General features: G+C 38.2%; 1 protein-coding gene across 1 annotated transcript; it reads right to left on the bottom strand.

The window, feature by feature from the left end:
- Position 1: 1 nt before the first annotated feature.
- prorp (protein only RNase P catalytic subunit) lies at positions 2-27,940 on the bottom strand. Its single transcript, XM_088353727.1, has 10 exons — positions 27,299-27,940; positions 27,069-27,207; positions 25,996-26,230; positions 25,618-25,904; positions 23,152-23,199; positions 22,901-23,033; positions 15,665-15,775; positions 12,629-12,777; positions 12,357-12,555; positions 2-5,891 (listed from the first exon to the last, which is right to left on the bottom strand). The coding sequence occupies exons 1-10, from the start codon at positions 27,702-27,704 to the stop codon at positions 5,763-5,765; spliced, it is 1,836 nt and encodes a 611-aa protein (XP_088209853.1). The 5' UTR covers positions 27,705-27,940; the 3' UTR covers positions 2-5,762.
- Positions 27,941-27,993: the final 53 nt, after the last annotated feature.

The following is a 27,993-nucleotide window of genomic DNA, read 5'->3' as shown; positions in this document are numbered from 1 at the left end:
ATACACATGAAATAATTTATTCATAAATCACCAAAAATAATATACATTTTTTGTACCTTTTTACAAACTAAACAGATTTAAAGTCTAACACCACAAAATCCCTGAAAATGCAAAACAATAAAATAAAAATGTAAAAATATTAACTCTTGCAAAAAATATTCAATTGTAATCCATTTCGATGCAGCTTGTTTGAAAAGGACGCAATATAAATTAAAAACAGTAAAACAAAAAGCAAAATATCAGCAGTCTAAGATTTAAAGATTGAATGCACTCTGCTTTGGAGCAATTAATTTCATTAAAATTATTCCAAATCTGGCTCATTTTTCAGATTTGTATTCATACAGTACTTCCTTTTATTATTCTCTGTATTGAACTCAATTATTACCTAGCACTTATTGAACATGTCAATAATGTAAGCACATGCATTGTTGAAGCAGAATGGCAGAATTCATGTCAGTTTACAGGAGCCCGATGACACAAAAAGGTCGAAGATCACAGGTAGGAACAATTCAAAATGGCATAAAGTATGTGCTAGCAGTAAGATAGCAACTTCATTTTACTCAGCAAAGTCAACAATACAAAAAAATTGATCAGTGCAGCATTTCTTCCTTTAAAGATACAGGAAAATAGTCATACAAGTGCTTGAATTTGGTTATGAAAAATGTATACAAACCCTGTAAAAGACGCACATTCAAATTTCTGGCCAATTTCAAGTTTGTAGGTGTGCCTTTTAGTCCGGAATATACGGAAATCGCAATAAAACGGAATATTATTGACACGGGCGATAATGAGGAACTTTACCACACTAAGCGCGGGGAATTTTGTTTGCAGGATGAGGCTGCGTCAGGCAGGGAGGGGCTGGGCCAGGAAATTCCCTACAACACTCAGCTGTTCATCACATTCTGTCCTCTGGTGCTCGAAAGAAGGGAATCTCAGCCCAACAGGATGTTTCTGTCCAGATGAAAGACGGGACTTTCGAAAATTTCGCTTTAACGGCAATGTGCATTCCCACTTGAAAGGAATGATTTAGTCTGATCTTTACAAGGGATTAGCCTATTTTACACATTATAAAGTGCACAGGATTATAAGGCGCGTCCCAAAAAGTGGTCTTTTGTCATATAATCCGGAAACTATAAGGCATCTAAAATCTAAGCCCCAAACCCGGCTCGAAATTTAGGTCAGGCCAGGCTTCTCTCTAGTTGACTCTTTTTTTTTTTTTTCCACCTATCATTGTTCTTTGTTCCTTTTTCTTTGTGGAGGATCTGCACGCTCGTCTGCGGCATTGTCGGACCAATAGAAGCGGGCGTGCGGGGTGGGTAAGCAGAGTAGGCCAAAATCCCCATTTCTCCTCCCGAGTCCTCACAAATAAAATATGGGAATTCGAGTTTGCTTCGAGCTTGGTTCCTCACATCAAGTTAATTGTGTCAGAGCTTGGGCTGGTTCAGGCTTTAACACTGCAGGCCCAGGTCGGGTCGAGCTGAATTTTTTAGGGCCTGATCTTACCTTTAATTTGTGTAAAATCTTTGCACATTCATATACTTACGGTATACACTCGTGAAATAATTGATCAGTCCAACACTGTATGCAACAGGTATCGAATCCGGGTCATGGAGGTCAAAACGGCCTTAACACTAGATCCACAGTAAGCAACCGAAAATGTTGAAAGAGCCATAACAGACAAACTACAATTTCTGGATCTGCAAAACAAATTAAATCCTCATGTAAGCCTATTTTACATAAAAATAAAATGGGATTCATACACACAAGTAACCAATATCTATTCTAAAAATGTTTACAGTTTTGAACATCTTTTATTTGCATTTGCCCCTTTTTCAAGCGTCTAGTTACTTTTTGTCACCAAATAGCGCAAAAAGGCACCCACGTTGGTATGAAGTTCTTAAATAGTAAATTAGCTATGTGGTTTGCAAAATATCTATAAAGGTAGCTTGGAAGTTAAACAGGTAAAAAACTAAAAGGGAGCTAGATAGCAAGCTTAGAGTAAAAAAGCCAACTAAATATCCAGATAGGAAGTTTAAAAAAAGCTAGCTGGCTGTCTAGAAAGGAGGCCAAAATCTAGCTTGATAACTACCAAAAAAGGTAAAATATTTGCTCGAAAGCAGACAAAAAATATACAGAAAGCCAGCTATATAGCTTGCCAAAAAGGTGGGAAGATGGCTAGCTACAAAGCAAAAAAGGTAGCCATATATAGCTAGAAAAAAGGCAAGATGGCTAGCTAGAAAGGAGACCAAAAATTAGCTTATAACTACTTTTTTCTTTAAATGCTAGCTAAATAACATGCAAATAATGTAAAACGCTAGCTGTATAGCTTGTTAAATAGCTAAAAAGGTAATAAGATAGCTAGCTACGAAGCAAAAAAGGTAGCTAGATAATTGGCTAGAAAAAAGATAGACAGCTAGCTATAAAGGAGGGCAAATTTTAGCCTGATAACTAGCAAAACATTTTATCTACATAGCATGCAAAAAAAATGTAAAACGCTAACCATATTGCTTGTTAAACAGCTAAAATGATAGGAAGATAGTTAAAAAGCTAGACGGCTACTTAGAAATAAAGCCAAAATTTAGCCTGATAACAGGCAAAATAGTTTAAATGCAAAAAATGTACAAATCTAGCTAGATAGCTTGCTAAATAGAAGATGATCGCTAGCTACAAAGCTAAAGAGCAGAAAACGACTGCACTTTTTTTGCTACTTTGCTGGATACAACTCATACATTGGAAATTAGTTTGTTTTATTTCCTCTCAAATAAATCAATAAAAACACAAATAAATGTGTTTCATATATGAATAGATTCTCATTCTAAAATAATTAGCAATGCTTGAATTGTTTTTTTCTTCCATGAAGCCCGTGAACTGGAATGTATTTATTTGAATTTCTAAAATAACAAGTTATGTTATTACTATGTTATTACCAGGTTAACTATTTAAAATAGGGGTTACATAGACTCAGTCAACAACACACAATGACCCAGCACTGGTGAGCTCTATGCAGAACAGGTCCAGGGGCACCTCAACTGTCCTTAAAGGGCACCAAGTTGGAGACCCTTGCCCTAATGAATACCAAAGATTAATGTCTTCATAATATTGTACACTTTACACACAGAATCTAGCGTTCCATACCCATTTCTTTTATAAACAAAGAAAATCAGCTATTTTGCTAAATCTTTCAAGCTAAAATCCCCAATTATTAAATGTATCAAATTGTCACTAAACGTTACGGACATAAAATGAAAAATATTTCAATCATCGTTTAGAGCAGGGATAGGCAAACTACGGCCTGGGGGTTACATGTGGCCCGCCAAAGGAAAGCAGTCAAAATATAATGAAAATATGAAACAGTAAATAAAGTGGTGGTGGATACCTTAGCCACACGGGTCGTAGGGGCACCATTTCCTGTGATGTGTCTTGAGCAAGTACAGCCTGGTGGCACCCATCTCTCTCCAGGCCAAGTAAACAAAGTACTACTAATTAAAGCATTTTTTGGTTTCAACTTTGTCCGCATTGTCCCTAAGTGTGTTTCAAACAAAAATGCTACGACAGAAAACTACAAAACTAAATATCACATTTAGCCATTAAAAAGACCTAATATATTTAGCTTTCATTCAAATAAAAATACAGTGGAAATAATATAAAAATACTAGTACAGTAATACTGTAATCCAAAAATACTAATAAAGAAATATGACAACTCAAACACTACAAAAATATAATTACAGTAATGAAACCAATATACTAAATAAATGCAACAAAACACTACAATAGAAATACCACAGAAATTCTAAAATACTACTACTATGGAAATACTTCAAAAATAATTATACATAAATACAACCAAAAAAACCCTTCAGTAAAACAACAAAATATTACGGAAACAACAAAAATGTGCAGAAATATTAATAAAAATATATATTTTTATACAACTACAGTAATACTACAAAACTAAATATCAAATATAATGTTTGAATCAGGGACCTGATATATTATTTTCTTTAATTACAAGCGGCTCAAAACCAATTTTATGACAAATGATCTGTTTAGAAATAGAAGTTAAGAAATAGAACATTCTATTGTTGGAAAAAAAGAAAAAAGAAAAAAATTGGCTAGGGGCCTAGGATTGGCCCCTTGTTCAAATATTTTGACCCAATGCGGCCCCCGACTCTAAATAGTCGCCCACCCCTGCTTCAGAGTGAACATTCAATTTTTTCTTGACCAGATGCTCTTTAATTGGAATAATCAGCGTTAGTGCGGTTGCTTGAAATCCTTGAAAATGCTTGCATTTTGATTTTGTATTTTCAATCTGTACATTCAAGGAAACTGTGCGGGTCAGATGTATCGACATTTCGTTCTGTATACACGTGTACTAGAATGACAATAAAGTGGATCTGGATCTGGAAATGTGATGGAATTTTGGGAGAAGTGCTTATAAATACTTGAAATTGATGCCATATTACTCGGCAGTCTGACTTAATAGGCCACGCATTAAACGAAGAAAAATACAGGTCTGCTTAAAATGACGCCAAATCTGCTCTCTCGTGGCTGTTTTGCCATTGTATTTCCTCTTCCCTAGTGATTAATGGCAGCTGGCATTAGTTTATACGGTGTCATCGCCCCACTAGCGTCGCTGTTTAATAGCCAAAATCTGCGCGCATTGTAGAGGCAAAATGGTGGATCTTATGTCAATATTTACCAGCCCTGCTAGGCTATAAACATACTTTAAAGGGACACTGTGTAATATCTGACCACTAGATGTCACTATATTGTATAGTCCAACTGATAGCAAATGGTACGAAGCACAAGGAAAAACTCCAGAGACTCAAAATGATCGAACTGCATCATATTTTTAAATTTCTCTTTTTGCCCAGCCTTTCAAAGTTTTTGGATTTTGGGGGAACCCGGAGCATAGCAAGATGGCGGACAATCGTGTCAGCGATATCTAGGTGAGCCCAGTGTTATGTAAAATAAATACAATTTTCTTTACCTTAGAGTACTAAAAAAAAAAGCACCTTTATGTATTTTTGCTTGTTATTCAAATCAATACGTTTTTTTTTTTACAACTAAAAGGCGCTAAATAATACACAATGTCCCTTTAAACTACATTTTGAGAAAAACTGAAAACAAACAGCATTTGCACGTCGCCACAGATTTTTATGTCTATGTTTGAGAATTTCAACTTGTCGGTGGTCCTCGAACGCACCTAAAACAGATCTACCTCAATTGACTTGATTTTGTGAAAAAAACGTATTGATTTGAATAACAATGTAGAATGTTCTATGAAGCAAACACGAAATTTTATATCCTATTTGAGAGGACTTGGGAGGAGGAGAGTTGATAACAAATTAAAGCCTGTCTTTTGTAACAAAATTCAAGTTACACAAGCCCGTATAAACATTTACATTTTTTTATATTTGTGTGTCTGCTGAGGTTACTTTAATAGACAACTGACAATGACAGATTTTTGAAGAGTTGACGAGAGAATTTTAAGGCTTGAAAATTGGGCCATAAATCACAGCAGCAAAATTTAAGCATTTTACTGACCTTGAAACACAACATTAAAATTCAAGTATTTTCAAGGATTTCAAGCCCCTGTATGTAATACACAATGTGTCAATAAAAACACTACACATGATGAATATTTTGTGTCCATTTGATAAGTGGAGTTGATTCCAACCCAAATTTGGGGCAATCTGAATGCTACGGCAAGTGGCTGCATTCATTTTTTGTCTTAATCCATTACCGTTGTGCATGTTTTCATGAATTTCTTTTAAGGCACAGCCATTCTTGAGGCACTTCATTCATGCTCCGATCTTCTGTGTCGTCATAAGGAATGTGCCAGGTGCCTCCTGTAGTCTGCACAATGGTGTCATGGCTGGGAATTCCCTGAACACACAAACATTTAAATTACCATAACTCCCGTCTACAGGGCACACCTGATTAAAAGACGCATTTTCTGTACAACCCGCACCAGATTTTAAGCTGCACCCTAAAATGAAGTAATTCACGTCCATTTCTTACATATTACAATTCTCATTGTGAAAATGTTGAGTACAGAAAGGAACACATTATGCTGACACTTGTTTGTAAATCTTATTGAAAATTCAATAGACAATGACGTATACGCAGGAGTGCGACAAAAACATTCTCAAAACAAAACTAAAGCACTGTACTGACTAAAAAGAAAAAGCATACAATCGCATGCGACCGATCTTAAGTTCCCCCATCCCTTGCGCACATGACAAAAGTGATAGAGACCAAATATTGCCAAGACTACATAAAAAAATCCTTATACAGTGGAACCTCGGTTCTCGACCATAATCTGTTCCAGAACCCTGTTCGAAAACCGATTTGTTCGATCACCGAAATCATTTTTCCCATTAAAAATAATGTAAATCGTTTTAATCTGTTCCAACACCATGAATGTTTACCTTGAATTCAAATAGAATGTTTAACGTAAACATAAGGCTAACCCAGGCTAATCGTACGTTCGCAATATCGTAATCTTCAGTACGAAAGATTACGCTAACATGAACATGTAAAAATAAAAAAATCAGGTCGTTTACAAGTCATTTAGCACCCGGGTCTCCACAACAAGTGGTGAGCGGTTCATTGCAAAGGGGGCTGCGTCCCAACACCCTGAATGTTGGGCTCCGTTCCAACACCCTGAATGTTTAACGTAAACATGAAGCTAACCCAGGCTAATCGTACCTTTGCGTTATCGTAATCTTCCGTACGAAAGATTACGCTAACATGAACGTGTAAAAATAAATAAAAGGATAAAGAAAAGAATTATGCATAGGATTTCTTACCTTTGTGGTGGTCAGCAGAAGGCGCAGGTGGACGGTGGGGAGAGGATCAGACACTCGCACACCTCCTTCATATTTTGCTATTTCTTTCTTAAATGCAATAGTTGTACGCACTACTTTTCTTTTTTCACCTGTAACAACTTTGCTGCTTGCACTGACTTTCTTCTGAGGCATAATTAGGGGCTAAAACATTTTGTATTATATATATATTAAAAGGGAAAGCAAAACGAAGCACGTTGGTCACGAAAAGAGCGATCTACACTCGAAATTTTTGGTCGGACTCCAATTTTTTCGAAATGAGAGGCGTTCGAAAACCGAGGTTCCACTGTATAAGAATCCTTGGACTCTTCTATCAAGTAGTGTTGGCTGATTGAATATTTTAGTGTGGCAGTAGGTGACTAATTATCTATAGGAGAACATTGCCATCGGGCTGAAAACTGACATCATATTAGGCTGTGATCAGTCTGATAATCATTAGCCCGATAATTATTGTGCACCGCACCTTAGTTAATAACTTGTGTAAGCATGCATAAGTTGTTGTGATTGTACAGGCTTCAGAATGTTAGTCGGTACAGGACATTGAGTTTTGTTTATTACCCACGAGCAAAGCGAGGTTGGTGAAAATGTTTTCGATTGGATCTATGTATATCTGTTCATTTGTGTGTCAGTCCACGAAAGAAAAAGGAAAGAGTCAAGATACCCCCACTATCTTCACATCAGTCGGGTAGATTACCCTAGATGTGGAAAAATGCCAAAGAAAAAGCTGGCTAAGCATTTTCGGTTTTGTTGACTCAGCATTTTTTCTCAGAAAGACATTGCACTCTCCCAGGCCGGAACGACATTGAATATTGACACCGTCTTTTACAGACAGTCACCTAAGTTATTAACCCATATGTGAAAACTGCCTAAAAAAGCTGACTTGGCAATTTTGGTTTTGCTGACTATGCATCTTTCCAAGAAATACATTCTACTCTCACGGGCAACATAATGTCTTTCAGATGGTTAGAAGGGTTGACCTATAGGAGTAAAATGCACTTGGAAGTCTTCTCAGAAATTTGGTTTTACAAAATCTGCATTTTTTGGGGGGGGGGTGACATTCCAGGTGGCATGGCATTGAATATCATCACTATATTTTTAAGCAAATCAGATAAGTTACCAAAGATGTAAAAACAGCCCCAAAAATCTGACTTGGCATTTTTGGTTTTGTTGACTCAGTAACTTTCCCAAAAAAACATTCTATTCTCCCTGGCCAGAACAAATTAGTCAGGATCACAATCATTTACAGGCAATCAGGTACGTAGGTCACTATAGAGCAGGGGTGTCAAACTCATTTTACCTCGGGGGCCACACGATAGAACAAACATTCTCTCGGGGGCCGGACTAGTATATTAGAGAGAAAGAAAAAGAGAGAAAGAAATAATACAAAGCGAAGGAGAGAAAAAGAGAGAGGGTGGGACAATGAAAGAAAGAAAGAAAGGGAGAAAGAGAGAGAAGAGAGAGGGAGAGAGAATGTGAAATACAAAAAAAGATATAAAGACAAATAGTGAGAGAGGGGGAAAGAAAGAGAGAGAAAGAATGATATCCAAAGAGAAATAGAAAGTGAGAAAGAGGGAAGGAGAGTAAAGAGAAGGAAATAAAGAGAGAATGGGAGAAGGAGAGAAGAGGGAAGCAGGAGAGAGCGAAAGAGAGAAAAGGAAAAATCGAAGAGAGAGCAAAAGAAGGTAAAAAGACACAGAGATAGAAAGAGACAAAGGGAAACTAAGAAAGAGAAAGAGACAAAGAAAGTGAAAGAGAGAGAGACACAGAGAGTGAGAGAAAAAGGGAGGAAAAGAGAGAGAGAGAGAGAATGTGAGAAACAAAAAAGATATCAAGACAAATTGTGAGAGAGGGGGAAAGAAAGAGAGAGAAAGAATGATATCCAAAGAGAAATAGAAAGAGAGAAAGAGGAAAGGAGAGAAAAGAGAAGGAGAGAAAGAGAGAATGGGAGAATACCAGATACCGGGCAGAGTCAATACACAAGTCTTGTGGGTGCAGAGGTTTGTTGACGGACTGACAAAGGGTGAGTGAGAGCACTGATCTTAAATAGGAGGGAAGCCAATCAGGCAATGAGCTGCAGCTGGCGCCAAATCAAACAGAGAGAGACACAGAGAGTGAGAGAAAAAGAGAGAGAGAGAGTGTGAGAGAGAGAAAAAGGGAGGAAAAGAGAGAGAGAGAGAGAGAGAGAGAGAGAAAAAAGAAAGAAATACAAGTACAGTGTCTTTGTTCGAGGCACCTGGCTTTGGCAACATCAAGTTGACATATTTCAACCTGCAGCTTGTTTTTCTCTTGCACTTCTCTGAGCGTTGTCTCGCGGGCCGGATTCAATCCCTTAGCGGGCCTGATCTGGCCCCCGGGCCGCAGGTTTGACACCCCTGCCATAGAGGGAAATGCCAGCCAAAAATGGTTTCTCATCTCAACGCGGGTGTATATCTATAATGGCGCACAGCCATTCTAGATTGAAAATGTTTTTGTCGCACTCCTGCATATGCGTTATCACCAAATGTAAAAATCGGCTAAAATCCCAATCCATGAACCGAAGGTAAATTCAAAGCCGTTCTTTACCAGTTTGGAGAATACTGATTTGTTCGCTTTTGAAAGGTAACACTTGGAGTTTTGAAATAATCACAGCAAGTGCTGCTAACATTGAGTTGGAACACACAGAAATACAAGGTTTTATTCTCGCCTGATTTTTTTTTTTACAATCACATACATGCAGATGAGTGTAGCATGGTCATCTTAGCTAGAAATCAAGTGAGATGAACACTTGAAGCCTTACCTGTTACCATCTTTAATTTGATCACAGTCTGAAAAACTAAACATTGTTTTTTACACATTTTTAAGGGTAGGTCTATGCGTTTCCAAAAGTGGCCATTTAGAACGAACAGTTTACAGCCATAAAATCTCTGCGACTGTGAATTTTACTTTGGCAATTTTTTTAGATATTTTGAAAAAGTAAATGTTTCACTTCTCTTTCCAGAAGTCAATCAATGATTGTGCACAGTTGCGGATAATAATGGTGAATTACGCACGTTTATATTGGGGTCTAATAAATGTGTAAAAAAAATATCTATCTTTCTATCTATCTATCTATCTATCTATCTATCTATCTATCTACCTTGGTCATATCCCTCAAGAGGGGCGACCGACAGGAAGACAAACACATACAATAACAAAGAAAATAAAAAGGGGAAGAAAATGGCGAAAACACACACAAACATTTTTGGACCATGGCCAACCCAAATGCCCAAACACCCAAACAAGTTTGGGACCTCGGCACCTAAGTTGGTCATGCTTTCGTCCCTCCAGATGAAACGGGACACAAGAAAGCGGCCATGTCACTTTGGTCAGGGTAACACGACACACTCTTTTGTTCAACAGCAGGGCCCGACAGCTTTCACTGGTTTACACCTGTTGCATCATACAGGTGCCCTGCCCATCCCTTAGAACACGTCTAAACATCCCACTATCCTTTTACAACACCTAAAAAATTTACATTGGGAATTTATTGGCTAATGTGTGAATCCACATTTGAAGCAGCCCCTATTGGCTAAAGATTTTTGAAGCCGAATGGATTATGTTTAGTTTTTGTTTTCTTAAAACAGGCCGTCATAGGCTGTCACGGGATAAAGGCCGTAAAAAAAGCTTGGCTAAGAGCAGTGTCAATCAAAAGGTCAGAGGCTGACGGAAGTATTGAAAAAAATCTGACAAGTATGTTTATTTTGAAAGGGGAGTAATCAAGCCAAACAGACGGATTTCAACAAAAATCGTCAAACACTGAAGAAATGCTCCAAGGCTGATATTTTTTTTAATCCATCAGCATTATCGTGTGTTTTGGAGTAAATGTTTCAGACGGCTGGATTCACTAGACTTTTGTGAATGAAACAACACCATATTTTCCGGGAATCTCATCATGAGCTGTCTCCCAGATGTTATAGGTGAGCTTTATAGTTTTCGGGTATATTGTTTTAGATTGATGGTGAGTTTTCTGTGTTGAGTATATTTTGAAACACTCATTATATCTTAAATACTAAAAGTTTCAGCTTTCCAATGATATGTGGCATGACATATTTCGGTGACTGGTGACATCGTGAAGACACAACCTGCTTACCCAGCGGCAGGCCGTTAAGGGGTTAACTCATATACAGTGCATCCGGAAAGTATTCACAGCGCTTCACTTTTTCCACATTTTGTTATGTTACAGCCTCATTCGAAATTGTATTAATTTAATCTCTTATCTCAAAATTCTACACAAAATACTCCGTTATGAAAATGTGAAAAAGGTTATTTTTTTACTTTTTTTGAATTTATTAAAAATAGAAAACTAAGAAATCACATTTACATAAGTATTCACAGCCTTTGCCATGATGCTCAAAATTGAGCTCAGGTGCATCTTTTTTCCACTGATCATCCTTGAGATATTTCTACAGCTTAATTGGAGCCCACCTGCAGTAAATTCAGTTGGTTGGACATGATTTGGAAAGGCACACACCTGTCTATACAAGGTCCCACAGTTGAGTGTGCATGACAGAGCACAAACACCAAGCATGAAGTCAGGATGGTCTTGAGGCACAAATCTGGGGAAGGATACAGAAAAATGTCTGCTGCTTTGAAGGTCCCAATGACCACAGTGGCCTCCCTTATTTGTAAATAGAAGAACTCTTTGGTGTTAATGCCAGGCGCCATGTTTGGAGGAAACCAGGCACCGCTCATCACCAGGCCAATACCATCCCTACAGTGAAGCATGGTGGTGGCAGCATCATGCTGTGGGGATGTTTTTCAGCAGCAGGAACTGGCAGACTAGTCAGGATAGAAGGAAAAATGAATGCAGCAATATATAAGAGATATCCTGGATGAAAACCTGCTCCAGAGCGCTCTTGACCTCAGGCTGGGGGGAAGGTTCATTTTTCAGCAGGACAACGACCCAAAGCACACAGCCAAGATCTCAAATGATTGGCTTCAGAACCACTCCGTGAACGTCCTGGAGTGGCTCAGCCAGAGTCCAGACTTGAATCCGATTGCACATCTCTGGAGAGATCTGAAAATGGCTGTCCACAAACGTCTCCCATCCAACCTGATTGAGCTTGAGACTTATTGCAAAGAGGAATGGACAAAACTGCCTAAAGATAGGCGTGCTAAACTTGTGGGATCATATTCAAAAAGACTTGAGGCTGTATTTGCTGCCAAAGGTGGATCAACAAAGTATTAAGCAAAGGCTGTGAATACTTATGTAAATGTGATTTCTTCGTTTTCTATTTTTAATAAATTAAAAAAAAGGAAAAAAAAAACTTTTTCACATTGTCATAATGGAGTATTTTGTGTAGAATTAAATTAATGCAGTTTGGAATGAGGCTGTAACATAACAAAATGTGGAAAAAGTGAAGCGCTGTGAATACTTTCCGGATGCACTGTAGACTGCTGCGCTAGTTGATTAAGATTGACAGCTCTGCCCGCAAAAAAGTGTTTTAATAGTGGCACAATGTGTTGTTTTTGTGCCGCTGCTTACCTTAAATTGGACCCTCTTCCCGGCCTCGATATAACCATGCACGACGAGCTGGTGGCCCCTCTGCCATTTAAAAAAGAGACGCCGGGTGGCTTGGTCTGGTAAGCAGGCCTTGTGGTCCCTCATCAGGTCCTTACTCACAAAGTGACAACTGTTACCAGAGTGTAACGTGGCATATAGTAAGAAAGGGTCGTCTTCAGAACTGTTGGAAAAAATGAGGGGAAAAAGCTTGAAATGCAAGTTTGTACCAACATTTACCATACAGTATTCCTTACATGTTGTCAGTAAAAAAGCAATGCGCTTTTTGTTGGATTACGTTCATGTTGCGTCTCTCCCAAGAAGGAGAAGGTCGCAGCATGTGTTTTCTTCCCAGCACCAGAACAGTAAGACCTTGTAGCTTTAGCTCCTCCACCACCGCTAGCAACTGAAACACATGGCCACAGTAATTAAATACCCACTCTGAGAATCTGCAACACATTTTGGTCATTGGACATACAGTAATTGGCCAGTGGCCTGTAGTTGGTGGTTGATTGCATAACTTTTCACACAGCGACCCATTTTTATTGCATAGTTTACTCTTTATGGTTCAAACATGTCCAATCCCATTATGGAATTTACACGATAAAATGTTTATTTGTCTCAGGTTTTATACAGGTTTGTATTGTTGTTAGAGAGTAAGTAGGAGATGTTTATTAAATCATTGTTTCTCAACCTTATGTGAACTAAGAAGCCTCACCTAGAGGGGAGCGATTGGATATATTTGTCTGCCATCTTGCTGCTACTGATACAGAGAAAAAAAACCCGAAAGATTTTGCGAAAGGTTCAGCTAAAAAAAATGGGAAGAAAGATGATACAATTTGGTCACTGTGAGTCTTAGTAGCTCCTATTTTTTTCTTATGCTTTTAGGCATTTGTTTTAGGTTGTGTGGCAAAATACAGCGACATCTAGGAGCAAATAATACGTATTGACCCTTTATATTACCATAATATGCTTTAAAAAACAAAAAAATATTTTTTGGCAGTCATTTTAGAACTTAAAACATTTTCGCTAGACAAAATGAGTAACAGCACTGCTCTTCTTAAGACAATCAAAAACAGCGATCTGCTCCCACCTCACAGTTATGGAACAATATTTTTCTGTTGATTACTACAAGCACGCACAGGACTTAACAATTACACAGTTTCTGGTTATACGTATTAATTTACTCTCACTGATTAGGTGAAATTTGCTGCGTCACACCAGATAAGGTTGTATTCTGCAGCACGCTGGTAGAGAAACACTGAATTCGATGATGGATGGATGGACTAAACGAACGGATGAAGTTTTGTACTTCACATCAACCCTTTTGGATCCATTCACACAATCAAAAAATAGTGTTCATTTTACCTCTGAAAAGTTATGGGTCCCAACAGAGATCTATGGGTCCCCAAAATTTAGTGTTATCGGGGTTGAAAATTTAAGTTGGCGACAAATATATAATGTAAATCTATATATTTAATCAGTATTAATCATCACAGTTTATTGGTAATACATATAAGTTATCACTTCAGAGGGTCATCAAAACAGCCCAGAAAATCGTCGGTTGCTCTCTGCCCAGTCTGGAGGACATTGCCTGCTCTCGCTACCACATCAGAGCAGAAAACATCATCAAGAACTTTTCTCACCCCGGCCACCACCTCTTCGACCTGCTGCCTTCCGGCAAGCGCTACAGGTCACACAAAGCAAAAACAAACAGACTCAGAGACAGTTCCTTCCCCACAGCCATTACCACCCTAAATAGACACCGCACAAAAAACTGAAAAACTCTTGCAAAAACACTACCTCACACGAATGTAAAATGGTTCTCACGTCTATGTTCTTGCACATGTTGACTGCACTATGTTTGTTTACTGCTCAAAACAGACACCGCACAAAAAAAAAATGAAAAACTTGCAAAAACACTTCCTCAAACAAATGTAAAATGCTACTCATATTTATGTTCTTGCACATGTTGACTGCACTATGTTTACTGCTCACCTTGCAGTGTGGACCATTTTTTATTTTTTTTTGTGCACTATGATGACTATGTTTGCACCAATGCATATGTTGACTTTTTTTTTGCACGATGATGACTTTTGCACCAAATGCAAAATTGCACAACTCTTACGATACCAACTGTATTACGATACCAACTGTATGTAACATCCTACATTTCTTGTGTAAATATTATGTAAATTATAACTATAGCTTTATCCTCCTTGTTTTATAACGTTATCTTCTCTGTTCCTTTATCTTCTTGGCTTTTTACCTCACTGTGAATGTGTGACACTGGAGTGTCATGCCCAATTTCGTTGTCACAATATGTTAACCCATTTTGTAACAATGACATAAAAAGGTATATTCTATTCTATTTTTCAGTTCACAATATTGTACATTATACAAAATAATATTGCTGAAAAATTAATCTATATATTCATGCAGTTTTAATCATTAGTTAATTGGTACTACAAAGCAGTTATCACTTCAGATTTTTCAGTTCATATATTCTTCGTGGTTTGCTGTCCCGTCACAGTTGTAATGCCTTCTCAAGGTCCAATCCATTATCATCCTCCTCAGAGCGTAACCCGGAATATAATTTAGTCCATTTTGGCAGAAAAGTCCTTTTCTTCCTAGGAGTATTCTTTGGTTTATTTTCTTTCGTCGAATCGTTTGCCTCAATACACGTGTTTTCGTAGCCTTCGCGATCTTCCGGAGAATTTCTCTGCCGTTTTTTCGTGCCGGAATTATTGCTGTTGTTATCAGTTTCTGCATTATGTTTTGACTTATTATTGACACTGAAGAAATTAACAATTTTGTGTTGATTTTCACCATATACTAACTGTTTTTTCGAAGGCATACTTAGCCTTCACCTTCCCTCGACGACAAGCACCACAACAATGACGTAATCTCGAAGCAACGAGATCTTGTTTGCCGAGATCGGCGTGCAGACGAAAACTCGAACCGCGAGACAAAAACAACAATGGCAGATCTGCCTGACGAAAAGTTTGGAGTGCTGTAAATCTTTGTTTAAAAAAAAAAGTAATCAGATAAGAATGACAATTTTGTGTCCCGAGGACGCACGTTGATTTGTCACTATGCGTTCCCAACAAAAATGATGCGTCTAGGGCGCAGGGACGCGAGCAAACGAGAACACTGAAACAAACAGATCTAGGCAGGCAAGACTGACCTTATAATAAATGGTGTGTTACAAATTTGCCTCATGTATGCACGTTTTAACAAAAGGTCAATTGTCTATGTGCAAAATGCTAGAAATATTACTTTTTGTTCCTCACCATCTCTGATTGCTTGTTTCGGTCCATGTTGATATTTGCCACATTAAGACCATCCACAACGACATCGAAGACTGGCTTCTTCCTCACAAACGACTTGAACCTTTCCAACTCCTGAGGTGACACAGAAATACAATGAGCATGTGGAAAAAAACGTGACCATCACCCTCTTTAAAAATAACCCTGCAATTGCCTGACAACACCATGAATAGTTGAGCTTTCCGCAAGTAAATAGGACATCTGCAGTCAGCGAGTGATATATTTTTTCTCTGTTTTAAATATTGGATACCTGCAAAGGGGACCGATAGGATGCCAGTTTATTTTGTCTTATACACCTCACTATGAAATGAAATGGTCTGCATTTATATAGCGCTTTTCAAGTCAAGACTTCCAAAAGCGCTCACTACTGTTCCTTGTTTTGACTATTATGCACCGTTTAAACTATTGTCACTGTTTTCCAATCATGTTGTTGTTGTTTGATTTCCATGCCCTTTAGGGTGGATCTGCTTTTTAACCTAGGAGATTTAATTATAAAAAGGCCCAGGGCAGTGTTAGGAATTAAATATTAAAATGTACCGTTTTCAGCAGGCTGTATTAAAACTAGCCATTTTGCCCACACCATGTATTTATATATTTAATGCTGCTTTGTTAAAAATGTGTTCCAAGGCTGATATTTTTTTTAATCCATCAGCATTATCGTGTGTTTTGGAGTAAATGTTTCAGACGGCTGGATTTACTAGACTTTTGTGAATGAAACAACACCATATTTTCCGGGAATCTCATCATGAGCTGTCTACCAGATGTTATAGGTGAGCTTTATAGTTTTCGGGTATTGTTCGAATGAGTTATCTGACTCTATTAACCAAACACAACCTACATTCTCCTAACAATGCACGCTCGTTTGTTGATGGAAAATGAACAAGAGACCGGCATTTCCACACAGGGGCAGATTTAATTTCTTAAACAATTTAGCTAAGTGAGCTCCATCGAATTAGCCGAATTAGTGTCGCTCGAGTCTCCGTCAAGCCTCCTCTCTCGATCTTCTGCCTCCTTCTTTCGGCCCATGTTTTTTCCGCAAGCTGGTGTGCTGGCTGCTCCCATGGGCGTGCCAATGAAAGCCCCCACGTGGGGTCCACCCCCTCGCCTCGATGCCTGGAGTAACTCAAAACAACACCGAGAGTTTATCAAAACAATGCCTGACGTCCTTCGTCAGAGTCCTGTTATCAAAATTCCCCAGCCACAACATTCTGAATTTGGAACAGCGTGACATGAAGCCCACTCAGTGAAGATCTTCATTGCACTCGATAAATTTAACTTGTTCTTAATCGTATAAAATCATTTATAGTAAAATGTATGAAATCCTTCAGCAGAGATATAATCTAAAATTTTCTTTCTGAGGTTTGGGTCCCTTCCTGTTCTTTCAAGTTCAAAATCCATTTGTCTTCTCTCATTATATTGACTGTCTACTAAACTATAACAACTTAACATCGAGGAATCCCAAAATGTTTGTATTTGCGTTTCAAACTCTCCCGGAGATCAATGAAATCCACTGTGGCAATTACACGCTCCCTGCAAACACTGAAGTCTAGTTCAATAAAGGAATTTTATTTCCACATCATGCTGCCGTAGATCTGTATTCTATCTTACTTGCATACAGTACTCTGTTTTTTAATAATGAACACCTGCTAAGGAGATTGCATAGGATGCCATTTCATTATGTTGACTAGTACGATGAGACTGATTGTTGCTTGGTGCATGCATTTTGAGCCATCATATTGGCATTTGAAACTGATGTATATCATCATATAGAACTGCTGAATCAGTCAAGATTACACGCCAGGAAGCAGCCAACTGGACATTTCTGTTATTACCTCCATTTCAATTTGATGTTTGTGTATTCTCTGTGGATGCTCTTCGCCATCCATTGCAGCCTAGTCATACCTTACATTCTCATGATTTCTTTGTTTTCTTAATCCCAAGTTTTTTCCTCGAGCAGGTTTCAGATCAGGGGATGTTGTATTAGTGGTATGTGCAGTCTTTTGAGACGTTTTGTGATTTAGGGCTAGACAAAGAGTATGACTTGACATGACAATTACTAAACAACTGCTCTTTATTTTGGCTATCAAGCAATGTTTATATCATTGTCACTAACGTGTAGCTACCTGGAGCTATCCGGCTTCAGCGCTGTTAGACAGAGACACAAAAGCCTGCAGGGACGTCGAACTTTTGGACTAGCGTGTGACGTCATCCACCCCGCTGTGGCTAAACTACAACAAAGCACCAGAGGGCATTCTGTTAATCTGTTAATAAACAACAAAGGAGACGGCTGGGAATGGAAATGGGAATTTCCCTACGGGGATGAATAAAGTATATCTATCTATCTATCTGTCTACTATCGGCCAATAATGTTGCTGTTCTTTGATTCCACACCCTTTTGATCTGCTTTTCCTAACCTAGGAGATTTAAGAAGAAGAAGGGGGTCAGGAAAGGACTTTTAAATCCGATTTGGAATTTGGCACTGTTAGAGTACAGTCCTCTCCTGTTCTCCTTGCAAGTTCAAAATACATTGATGTATTTTCTCTTTATTTTAAGTGTCTACTAAACCATAAACCTGTCATCCAGCTTTTAGCTTGCAGTAACACCGTGTTGTGCTCCAGCTTGGGAACATTTTGTGTGTTTACTTTTGGGTGAAGCGGTGTGAAAATAGACCTGTGTGAATTCCCCTCATATCAAATCCTGGCGTGAAAAACTGAAAATTTGTTGCATCAATGCAAATATGGAAGCCCAGGATGTCGCGACACCGAAGTTGACAAAGTGATAAAGACATCTTAAAATAACCTTCCAACTTGGAGCGTGTTTAACTAAAACTGTATCAGATCTAATTGCTTGGTTGTAAATCCATCAACTAAAATGGGAAGTAGTGAGGACAGAGGAGGGCAGACCAGAGACAGCCAGTCTACTCCCAGTGTCATTATCCAGGGACTTTCCGCGGTTGATATGTGAGAGCAGCTCATTGTGCAGCGGTGGGTAAGATGACAGCTTCTGACACACGTGTTCGTGCATACTGCCTTGAATACATTTGCACTCATGTGCATAAACTAGCACTGTGGCTTTGTAAAAGGATCGACGTTTTTCCACATTATACTGGCTTACGTTTCTTTTTGTGGAAAGACCGCTGCCATCGAACAGGGACTATTTCTGCAAGATAACGCAGTCACGTTCTGCACGTGTTACAACAGCTTGGTTTCATGGTAAAATAGCCTTAGAACTAGAAGGGCAAGCCAGCAACTTTGAGCAGTATTCTATTCAAAATGAGCTGCATGAAGAGATATAAAAAAAAAAACACAAATGATAATTGAATTTGTATAAAACGATAAGTGTGGGCACAAAATCCACTTACTACATAAATCCTGGCAATATTCATTCAATCATTTCCTGAAACCGCTTATTGTCAACAGAGTGTTAGAGGTAATGGAGCCCATTCCAGTTGACAATGGCCAGTGGACACCCTGAACTAAGAGAATAAACTTATTTTAGCTCAGGGGCCACATGGTAGAAAAAAAAAACCTCTCGCAGGGGCCACATGGTAGATAAAAACACTCCCGCAGGGGCCATAGGACAGGGGATCTTTTAGCGTTTATGAACTGTACATTTAAAAAAAAAAAAAAAGAAATTTAATTACCCCAGGGAAACTCATGCAAATTGGAAAGGGACCAAAATATGAATGAATGAACTAAAACATTATTCGAACATCAAAATAAAAAACAGAACAAAAAAATAATAACTCAACAACAAAAAAACGTTACATGATATGTTCGAAAGGGGTAGTAAGAAGCAAATGCTTATATTACCTATCCCTTCATCTTCCCCACCAATGTACCAAGGATATAACAACAAATGTAATGATATTAATAATAACAGTTTTGATTTAAGAATAGCGACAATAGCACACAAACACAAATTTAAGTGTGAATGATTTAAAGGAATGGTTTAATGATTTGAAAGTCTCTCAATGCTTTGTAATTCATTTTTTTCACGAAAATGTTTATGCGAATCTGGGAACTTCACTGTTAGATTTCGTATCTATTATAGAAAGCAGCTATAACTTCTTTTTATTTTGTGTTTTTAATCCTGGTGCTAACCCATATTTTTCAATCACTGGGAATAAAAGCATAGTTACCACCACACGTGAGTGCAATTGTCTTGCCTTGTGTCTGTGACTTCTATTCTAGGTAAAATAACATAGTGATGGGTGTTTCTGCAAAAGTTCCCTGGTTGATAAACGGTCGTGACAAAATACATCTATAGTGGGTGGTTTGCTTTGGGAGTGGCGCCTTGATTGGCGACATCTAGTGGACATATTTCAAACTACAGGTCATTATGTGACATGATGCAGCCTATTTTCTTTTGTGCTTCTCTCAGCACTGTCTCGGGGGGCCGGATTAATACCGTTAGGGGGCCCAGTCCAGCCCGCGGGCTGTATATTTGACACCACTGGCTGCCACCCAATCGAAGGGCACACATAGACAACGACTCACACGTTCATTCATACTTTGAGACGCTTTGGGATCACCAATCAACCTGCCATGCATGTTTTTGTAATGTGAGAGGAAACCAGGGTGAAGGGGAAAAACCCTACAAAGGAATGGAGAGAACATGCAAACTCCACATAGTGATGCCGTAAGCTGGAATCGAACCAGGGAGCTCTGAACTATGAGGCGGACGTGCTAAACCAGTGAGTCATCCTGTTGTTGTCCTGGCAATATTTTATTAATATAGAAACATTGTGATGGGAGGGGCTGATGAAATTAGAGACAATGTTCTTTTTGGTCAGCAGCAGTTTTCATCTTGGTTCGCGGTTCACATCCCTTAACTGTCAGGGTTGTGAAGGCACCACTTCAGATGTGTGTCTTGGGCAGGTACAGACTGACGGCACCCATTTCTCTCTGGGCCGTTTCTTGGTTAAAAAAAACAAGCCTTCAACACAACTAACGATTCTGAAGAATTTACAGTATTTAGGGATCAGAATGGAGATTTTCATTTTCAGCTGAAATAGCCAGGGTCCAGGAATAAAGCAGGGCGGAGCCCCCCCCCTCCTGGGTTTTAATAATAATAATAATAATAATTTCCTTTAGGCAATTTACTTGTCCAAAACCATGCTTATATTTATCATTTAAGTAACATTTTTAGAAGATTAAAATAATTTGCCCACATAACTGATTTTTTTGTATATACTGCAAGATAAGTTCAAATGCAGTTCAGTCCCTGCAGCTTAGCAACAATGCGGCCAATTTTTCTAACGGCCGCCAGGGTGCGCCAGAGCAATAAAGGAAAGAGTGAGACAGTCGGATTTTGAATTTGTTTGCTATGCAAGAGAAAAAGTGAAAAAGTCGGAATGCCTTTGGGGTTCAAAAACAGCGGAAATCCGCGGATCCGCGTAAAATTCTGATCCCTGAGTATTAATTGGTGTACAACGCACACTCACGCATAATGCGTACCCCTGATTTTTGGTTAAAAATAAGTTTCAAATTTAGTTGAATCATTTCTCAGCTCTAAGCATTGTAGATGAAAAATGTTGTTGAATACGTAGGGTTATGTAATCAAATTCGACAACGTAACCAATAAAAACAATACCAACATAAAACTGACAGTGTAATAATTTAATGTCCTTCAAAGTCCAATTCATCATCAGATACACCGTAGAGTGGTTTTCCCTTATCATGCTTTTTTGGGTTTATTTCTTTCTTTCGTGATGACTTTCCGTTTTCTTCATTCTCTAACAATAGTCTCTGGTACCATGGCTAAAAATAATATGCTAAAATTAAATGCCTTTTGTATATCCTCAATTTCCCTCTTGGTCTAGTGCAGGGGTCGGGAACCTGTGTATATATGGCTCTTATCATGAGTACATAAGTCCTGGAGATGAACTTTTACTATTGCACATTTCTCTATGACGTTCCAAAAATGGGTGATTTTATCCATGTTTAGGTATATGCGAAGCGGAAGCATCACTGAATAAGACATTTGTTCAGTCCAGTATATATAAGGCACATTTTCAACTACAGTTTAGGTCAGAATGGAACACCAACATGCCCTGTTTTTGGCAGTAAGTCGCAAAAAAAAAAAAAACCCTTTGAAAGGAAGCTCTTTGGACTATGTATGTTGAGATGCTTTATAATAAAACCCCACTGATGAAACTGTAACTAATAAAAACGCCAGAAACCTCTTTAGAGCAATTTGATTGGGTGAGCGGTGTAGGTTGGCAATCTCTGCACACAGCGCAAGGCACTCCCTACTCACTCTTGCGTAGTAAAGTCTGTGCAGAAGGTAAATACGACGATATCCTTATCGTTAGAGGTATTTTGTAACATTTTTATAGTAGAACTTTGCTCGCACCTAGTTTTAAAACCATTATTTAGGACAAAAACGAAGGCCAAAATGAGCCTCAACACTCTTATACAGTATAACTGTAGGCGGGAAACAAATTTTAAGAAGTATATTTAGAGTTATGTGGGACACAGGTTCGGGTATTAATACTTTTTTATAGATTTGATCAAATCATCAAATTACAAACAGTGAAATAGTGTGTAAGTGTGCTGAAGAATTATCTTTTGTCTGGAGAACAGGTTTGGCATTTTGATTAAATTATGACTTAAAATGTATGGCGTGGCTCTCTAAAAATGTTTAAAATGTATTTGCTTTTATAGTTTTTGGGGTCAAAAAGGTTCCTGACCCCTAGGCTAGTGATTAATATATGGCGCTCTCACCACCGAGACCCGGGCTTGATTTCTATCGCTTCCAATGTTTTGCGATTGTGGTCAGCGATATACTCTGACTGATCAATCATTACACACATTTGGTAATAAACTACCTATAAAACCTAATGTATAACACGCAAAAAAACTTAAACAAATTTAGTTTAAGGTTAAAGGGTTGCATGTTTTACATGAATATATACAGTATTTGATCTGGAGTATGGGGCAACATAATATACTGTGCTTTATTATTCTATTAGTAAAATGAATCACCTGATTCAGTGATATACACTAAAACACATTTTTAAAAAAACAGCATTAAATATATAATTACATGGTGTGGGCAAAATGGCTAGTTTTAATACAGCCTGCTGAAAAAAAAGTTTAAAAAAAAAGGGTTTTCAACTCACTTGAGTGTTTGCCCACCTGTGTACTATGATGTTCCAAAATGACAAGCATTACCTGTCCAATGAATTAAACTGACCTCTGGTGTGGTCTTTTTGAAAACATCCCGTCCATGGATTATGTGAGTCATGACACTCTGCCGCAGTGCTTGGTACTCCTCACCAGTCAAATGAATAGATTCCAACTCTGTTCCACAACTCTTGCACACACCACTATACCCACAACATTATACAGATATTAACAATTGAGGTTTTCATGTTTGTTAAGCTCTTCAATTGTTAAAAAAACAGTGAACTGTCTTTCAATAAAAGATAAAAAAAAAGCAGTTACCTTGGTGATGCTCTGCTCCAAGTTCCTCTCCACATTTCTTTTGGAATACTGAAAACAAGGAAAGGATAGGAAGAGAAATTAAGTCAGAATGTGACTTTTCCTGTCTGTCTAATTACATTGTTTTAATAATCTTGACAACAGTCTAAATTGGATCGATTACATTCAACTTACTTAAGTATGTGTTTTTGCTTTATCCATAAAGTTAATTAGTCACACTTTAGATTTACAGATCAGCAACACATTTTCAACTCAAGTGTTCAAAGTCATTTATCCTTACAAATTAAATCTGTAAATAGGTTGTCTTGTGTTACAGTATGCAATAATAATAATGATAATAATACATTGTGTTTTGAAGCGCCTTGCAGGACACCCTAGGTCGCTGTACATATGAGTAGGACACAACAATAAATGGATAGTAAAACAAGCAAGTAATGAAAAGACAATAAAACACATTATAGTTAAAAGGGGCTGTGTGTGTTGTGGAATGTGGATAATAACTAATGATAAGTATGTAGGCATCTGGTGAAGGTCGTGGGATGACGTTGTTGCAGGAGGTCACAACAACATCATCCCACAACATGTGTGAGGCATATGATTAGGAATAGGCAAGACTGAAAAGGTGAGTTTTGAGTCCGGATTTGAAGGTGGACAGGGTCGCAGAATTTTGGAGGTCAGGTGGCAATGAGTTCCAGAGCTGGGGTGCAGAGCGGCTGAAGCCTCTGCTCCCCATGGAGCTGAGGCAGGCAGGGGGTGTAGTGAGATGGAGGGAGAAAGGAAGATGATCTGAGGGTGAGGGATGGCGTGGCAATGTGAAGTAGGTCGGAGAGGTATGGAGGGGCAAGGTTATGAATAGCCATGTAGGTGTAGAGCAGGATTTTGTAGTTGATTCTATGGTTGATTAGGAGCCAATGGAGTTGCTGAAGGACAGTGGTGATATGATGGCAAGAGGGGGTTTTGGTGATGATGCGTGCAGCAGATTTATGGACCAGCAGAAGTTTATGGAGGGACTTTTGAGGTAAGCCATTGAGGAGGGAGTTCCAGTAATCGAGGCATGAGGTGAAAAGGCTATGGACGAGGATGGCTGTTGTGTGTGGGTTAACCAATAAAGTAGTAACTTGGACAAATAATCATAATTTGGTGGTCAATGTGCTGAAAACCAAAATTCACCGAAACCACTGTTTAAGGCTGTCATTTTGTCCTAAATACCATTTTTAAAATTTGTATTTCCAGTAAAATGAAAATAATTGACAAATGCCAATTTAATCTTCAGAAAAAGTTACCAAAAATGATACTTGTACTGCCTCCTGAGCAGTTAACTTTTCTGATTTTAAATTATTATTTTTTTTACAAAGAAAACAAATTAAAATCATAGTAAATGAGCAAAGTTTTCTGACTAACACATGGCAGGCAACTTAGCTACAGATAACTAAAATGTTGCGCATTTATCTTTTTCTGAGTACAGGTACATTTTTGGAGATGGTCTTTTTGAAGTGCATTTGAGAGGAGGTCCTAAATCCAGAATACAAAGTATTGTTTGCTGTATTGCCTTACCCCAGAATTTTTCCTTCACCGTTACTAATAATTTGACTTTGGTCTGGGTTTCAAGGTCCAGTTTAAAAATCCAGCCTTGTGTTGGAAAATATTACTCCTTGCTAAGTACAAAACAAATAGAGATCTGCTGCCCCCTACATATAAAGAAGTATATCATAGTTGGTAAATGTAATTAGGTGTTAAGTTTTTTGTGCATAATTGACAATTTTTGTAACCAAATAAATGGAATTGGGTACTTTCTGCTGGTTCACCAGAATAGGTCTCCCTTGTGAATAAAAAAATTGCACAAGTTTTAGCTGTTGTGAAATGTCACATGACCACACCCAAAAAAACAGGTAAACTTTGAATTTCGAAAGTTGTTCTTTTCTATTATTTTCTTTTGCAGATGACATTGCTGTACATTTAACTCATAAATTTAAAACTGCCCCTTAAATCTTTTTTGTTATCTTTTTCTTGGACATTTCAATCTCTGTCTGACCCACAAAGCCACCAGGATTGCAAGTGACCCGACCCAGTCATCTCACACCCTATTCATCCTGATGCTGTCAGGGAAAAGTCTACTGAGTCTCTGAGCCAGAACCAGCAGGCTCAAGGACAGCTTCTTTCAACAAGCTGTTAGGGCCCTGAACTCTCTTCCCATTCTACCTCCTTTGACCACTCTGCTTTCTGCCAAATCAATGGAAAACTGCTCTATTTAGATTCCGGCTTACAGTTTGCCCATTTTCAGGCTAAAACTTATTTATTTTTGATTGCATACTTTTGTTTTTTACCTTCGTATTTGTTATTTGTATTGTGTCGTTTTTATTGCATGTCTGCACGCAGGAAGTGGAAATAATTTCATCTGTGCTGTATGTTGTGCATTTGGCATATATTTGACAATAAATTTGAAAGTTAAAATTCATGGCAAACTTGTACCTTTCAAAATAGGCCTTGATGCTGTTCGCCAGACTCAGGTCCGGGTATAACTGATTGCTTCTCATGCACTGCAAAATTTCCAGAAGCCTGTCTTGTTGCTTGTTAAGAAAAATTGCATTTTCCTCCCCACCACTCATGCTCTTAAACAGACTGGTCCAAGTCTCGAAGTTTGGGTTCAAGCCTCTATCAAGTAATTCTTCATAAAGCTCCCAGGCAGTTTTTGGATCACCATTTTGGATGGCTCCGACAATAACGTCACCGTAGTTCCGGGGTGATGGCGTAATAACCTGAAGGATGACAACATTATGTGATGGTTATACAGCTGAAGTAATGGGTTTACCGAAATTCAGCAAGAACTTCTATTATAAGATACCTCACCTTCTTAAGCTGTTGTAGGAGGCTGAGAGCTTCTCGCCACCTTGCTGTGCGGCCGAAGGACTTAATAAAGAGTGAGTAAGCGCCAGTATCCAAAGAGGGGAAACTCTCACGCATGATATTGTAAACATCATAGACTTCGTTGTCATGATTGCCACTCACACAAAAAGTCAGATATCGCAATAAGAGTATGTAAGAAAGTGTTCCTGTGTCTGTGGCAACAAATGACAGCAGAGATCTGCAGAAAAGCAGAAGAAATCAGAAAGTTTGTTAGGAATCGTTGAATGATTGATTGATTGACATTTGATTTTTTTTCTCTGTTAATGAAATACAGTTACTCAAATTCAACTTTGACAAAAAATTGAGAAAACAGAAGGAGGAAAGGGCTAAATTGAAAAAGCTTGATCTTATCTTGGTCCCGTCTGTTTGACAGTCCAAACACGTTCCCCATCAATCAAGCAACCATTTATAATGACAAGGTATTACATCTAAAATGAATCACACCTTATCATCATTCAAAGAAAACAATAATGAACACCTTTTATAAAGTCAGATAAGAAATGTTGGATTATAATTTCGTATCACACCATTTGATTCAACATAGTTACACACAAAATTTCACTGACGCAATTTGGATAAATGAATGTGAATGTTTTTGTTTGTTTATTCATTTTTTATTCATTTGTGGTTAAATTTGAACAAGAAGAACTGTTTATGAAGGGAGTATTTTTTTCTTGAAAGCTTGAAGTTTTTTCAAGTCATTGTCAAAGTTATTCCACAATTTTAGTCCATTGCAAGTAGTGGAGTAGGATTTGTGCGTTTTTCTAAGTGTTTTTTCGGATAGTTTGTAATATTCACTCATATCATATCTTACTTGTTTTCTCTGAAAGCAGCATTGTAAATTTGATTGTAAGTTTCTTTTTGCAGCTCTATACACCATCTAAGCACTCTGATATCCAAACAAATAATGTAACTTTAGGAGTTTGCCTCCCGGAATAAATTATGTGTTCCAAATTAACTAACTAACACTAATCAGAAAGTTGATATGTCACGTAAAACCATTGAATACTTCTTACTTGGCAATATCTAAGTCAGCCCCAGTGCTCAACAGCGTAACCATCATGCGAGTGTCAAATTGTTTTGGACTTCCAAGGGACTCGTCCAGTTTCTTCCATTCCTCAACAGATAAAGGGCGATCAGGAGATTGCATCTTTTCTAGACACATCAAGAGAAAAGTACATTGTTGAAATTATGTCAGAAATACTAGTAAGAGTTCTGCAATTCTTAAAAGTTGAATGAATCTCACTTTTCCTCCAGTTTACCCCGCGGCCAGGCTCCTCGTGACTCTCCTCCTGTGAGAAAATCCCTTCTTTCCTCTTCAAAATTGTGGCCGTCCTCTTCGCCGTGCCAGCAGCAAACACAGATTCGGGGACGGAAATTCTTTGCCGCGGAGTATTTATCCTGCCACTGCCATCGGCTGCGCAGTCTTCCAACTGATTTCTTGTCTGTCTGATGGTGCTAGTTTTTAATTTGCCCTGCAAATTGTTCGGTCTACAGTAGTTTTCGCTCAATTCTGGACCGCATCTCAAGTCCCTAGAACACTGAAAGTTAATTGTGTAAGGTAACACCAGTAAAGTTGAAGAGGCTCGATTAACTAAATATATAGTAGATCTTAGGTGTGGTTTAAAGGTTAACGTAACAATGGAGCACATGGTGACATTTACTCATGAGTAATGGTTAAAACTAAAAATTGCCTCTAAATCTCAAAATTTATAATAATTACTTATGTTAACAAAGTGTATGAAAAATTATTTCGCAGCATAACACATAGTGAATCATTAATTTAACAAGTTTCGACACACAATACTTAAAGAGCGTGTTTTTAGAACAAATAGTTACGACATATAAGTGAATACTCTCAGAACCAGAAATGATAACTTCGACAATGACGCCGTCGCACGCTTTACGTCATCAAAATTCGACAGCTAAAATCATTAACCG

Source organism: Urocampus carinirostris, chromosome 15 (assembly GCF_059441175.1).
Source record: "Urocampus carinirostris isolate Australia breed hairy pipefish chromosome 15, RoL_Ucar_1.0, whole genome shotgun sequence".
NCBI classification, from domain to species: Eukaryota; Metazoa; Chordata; class Actinopteri; order Syngnathiformes; family Syngnathidae; genus Urocampus; species Urocampus carinirostris.
The sequence above is the reverse complement of the archived record's forward strand: the minus strand, read 5'-3'. Positions and strand labels throughout refer to the sequence as shown.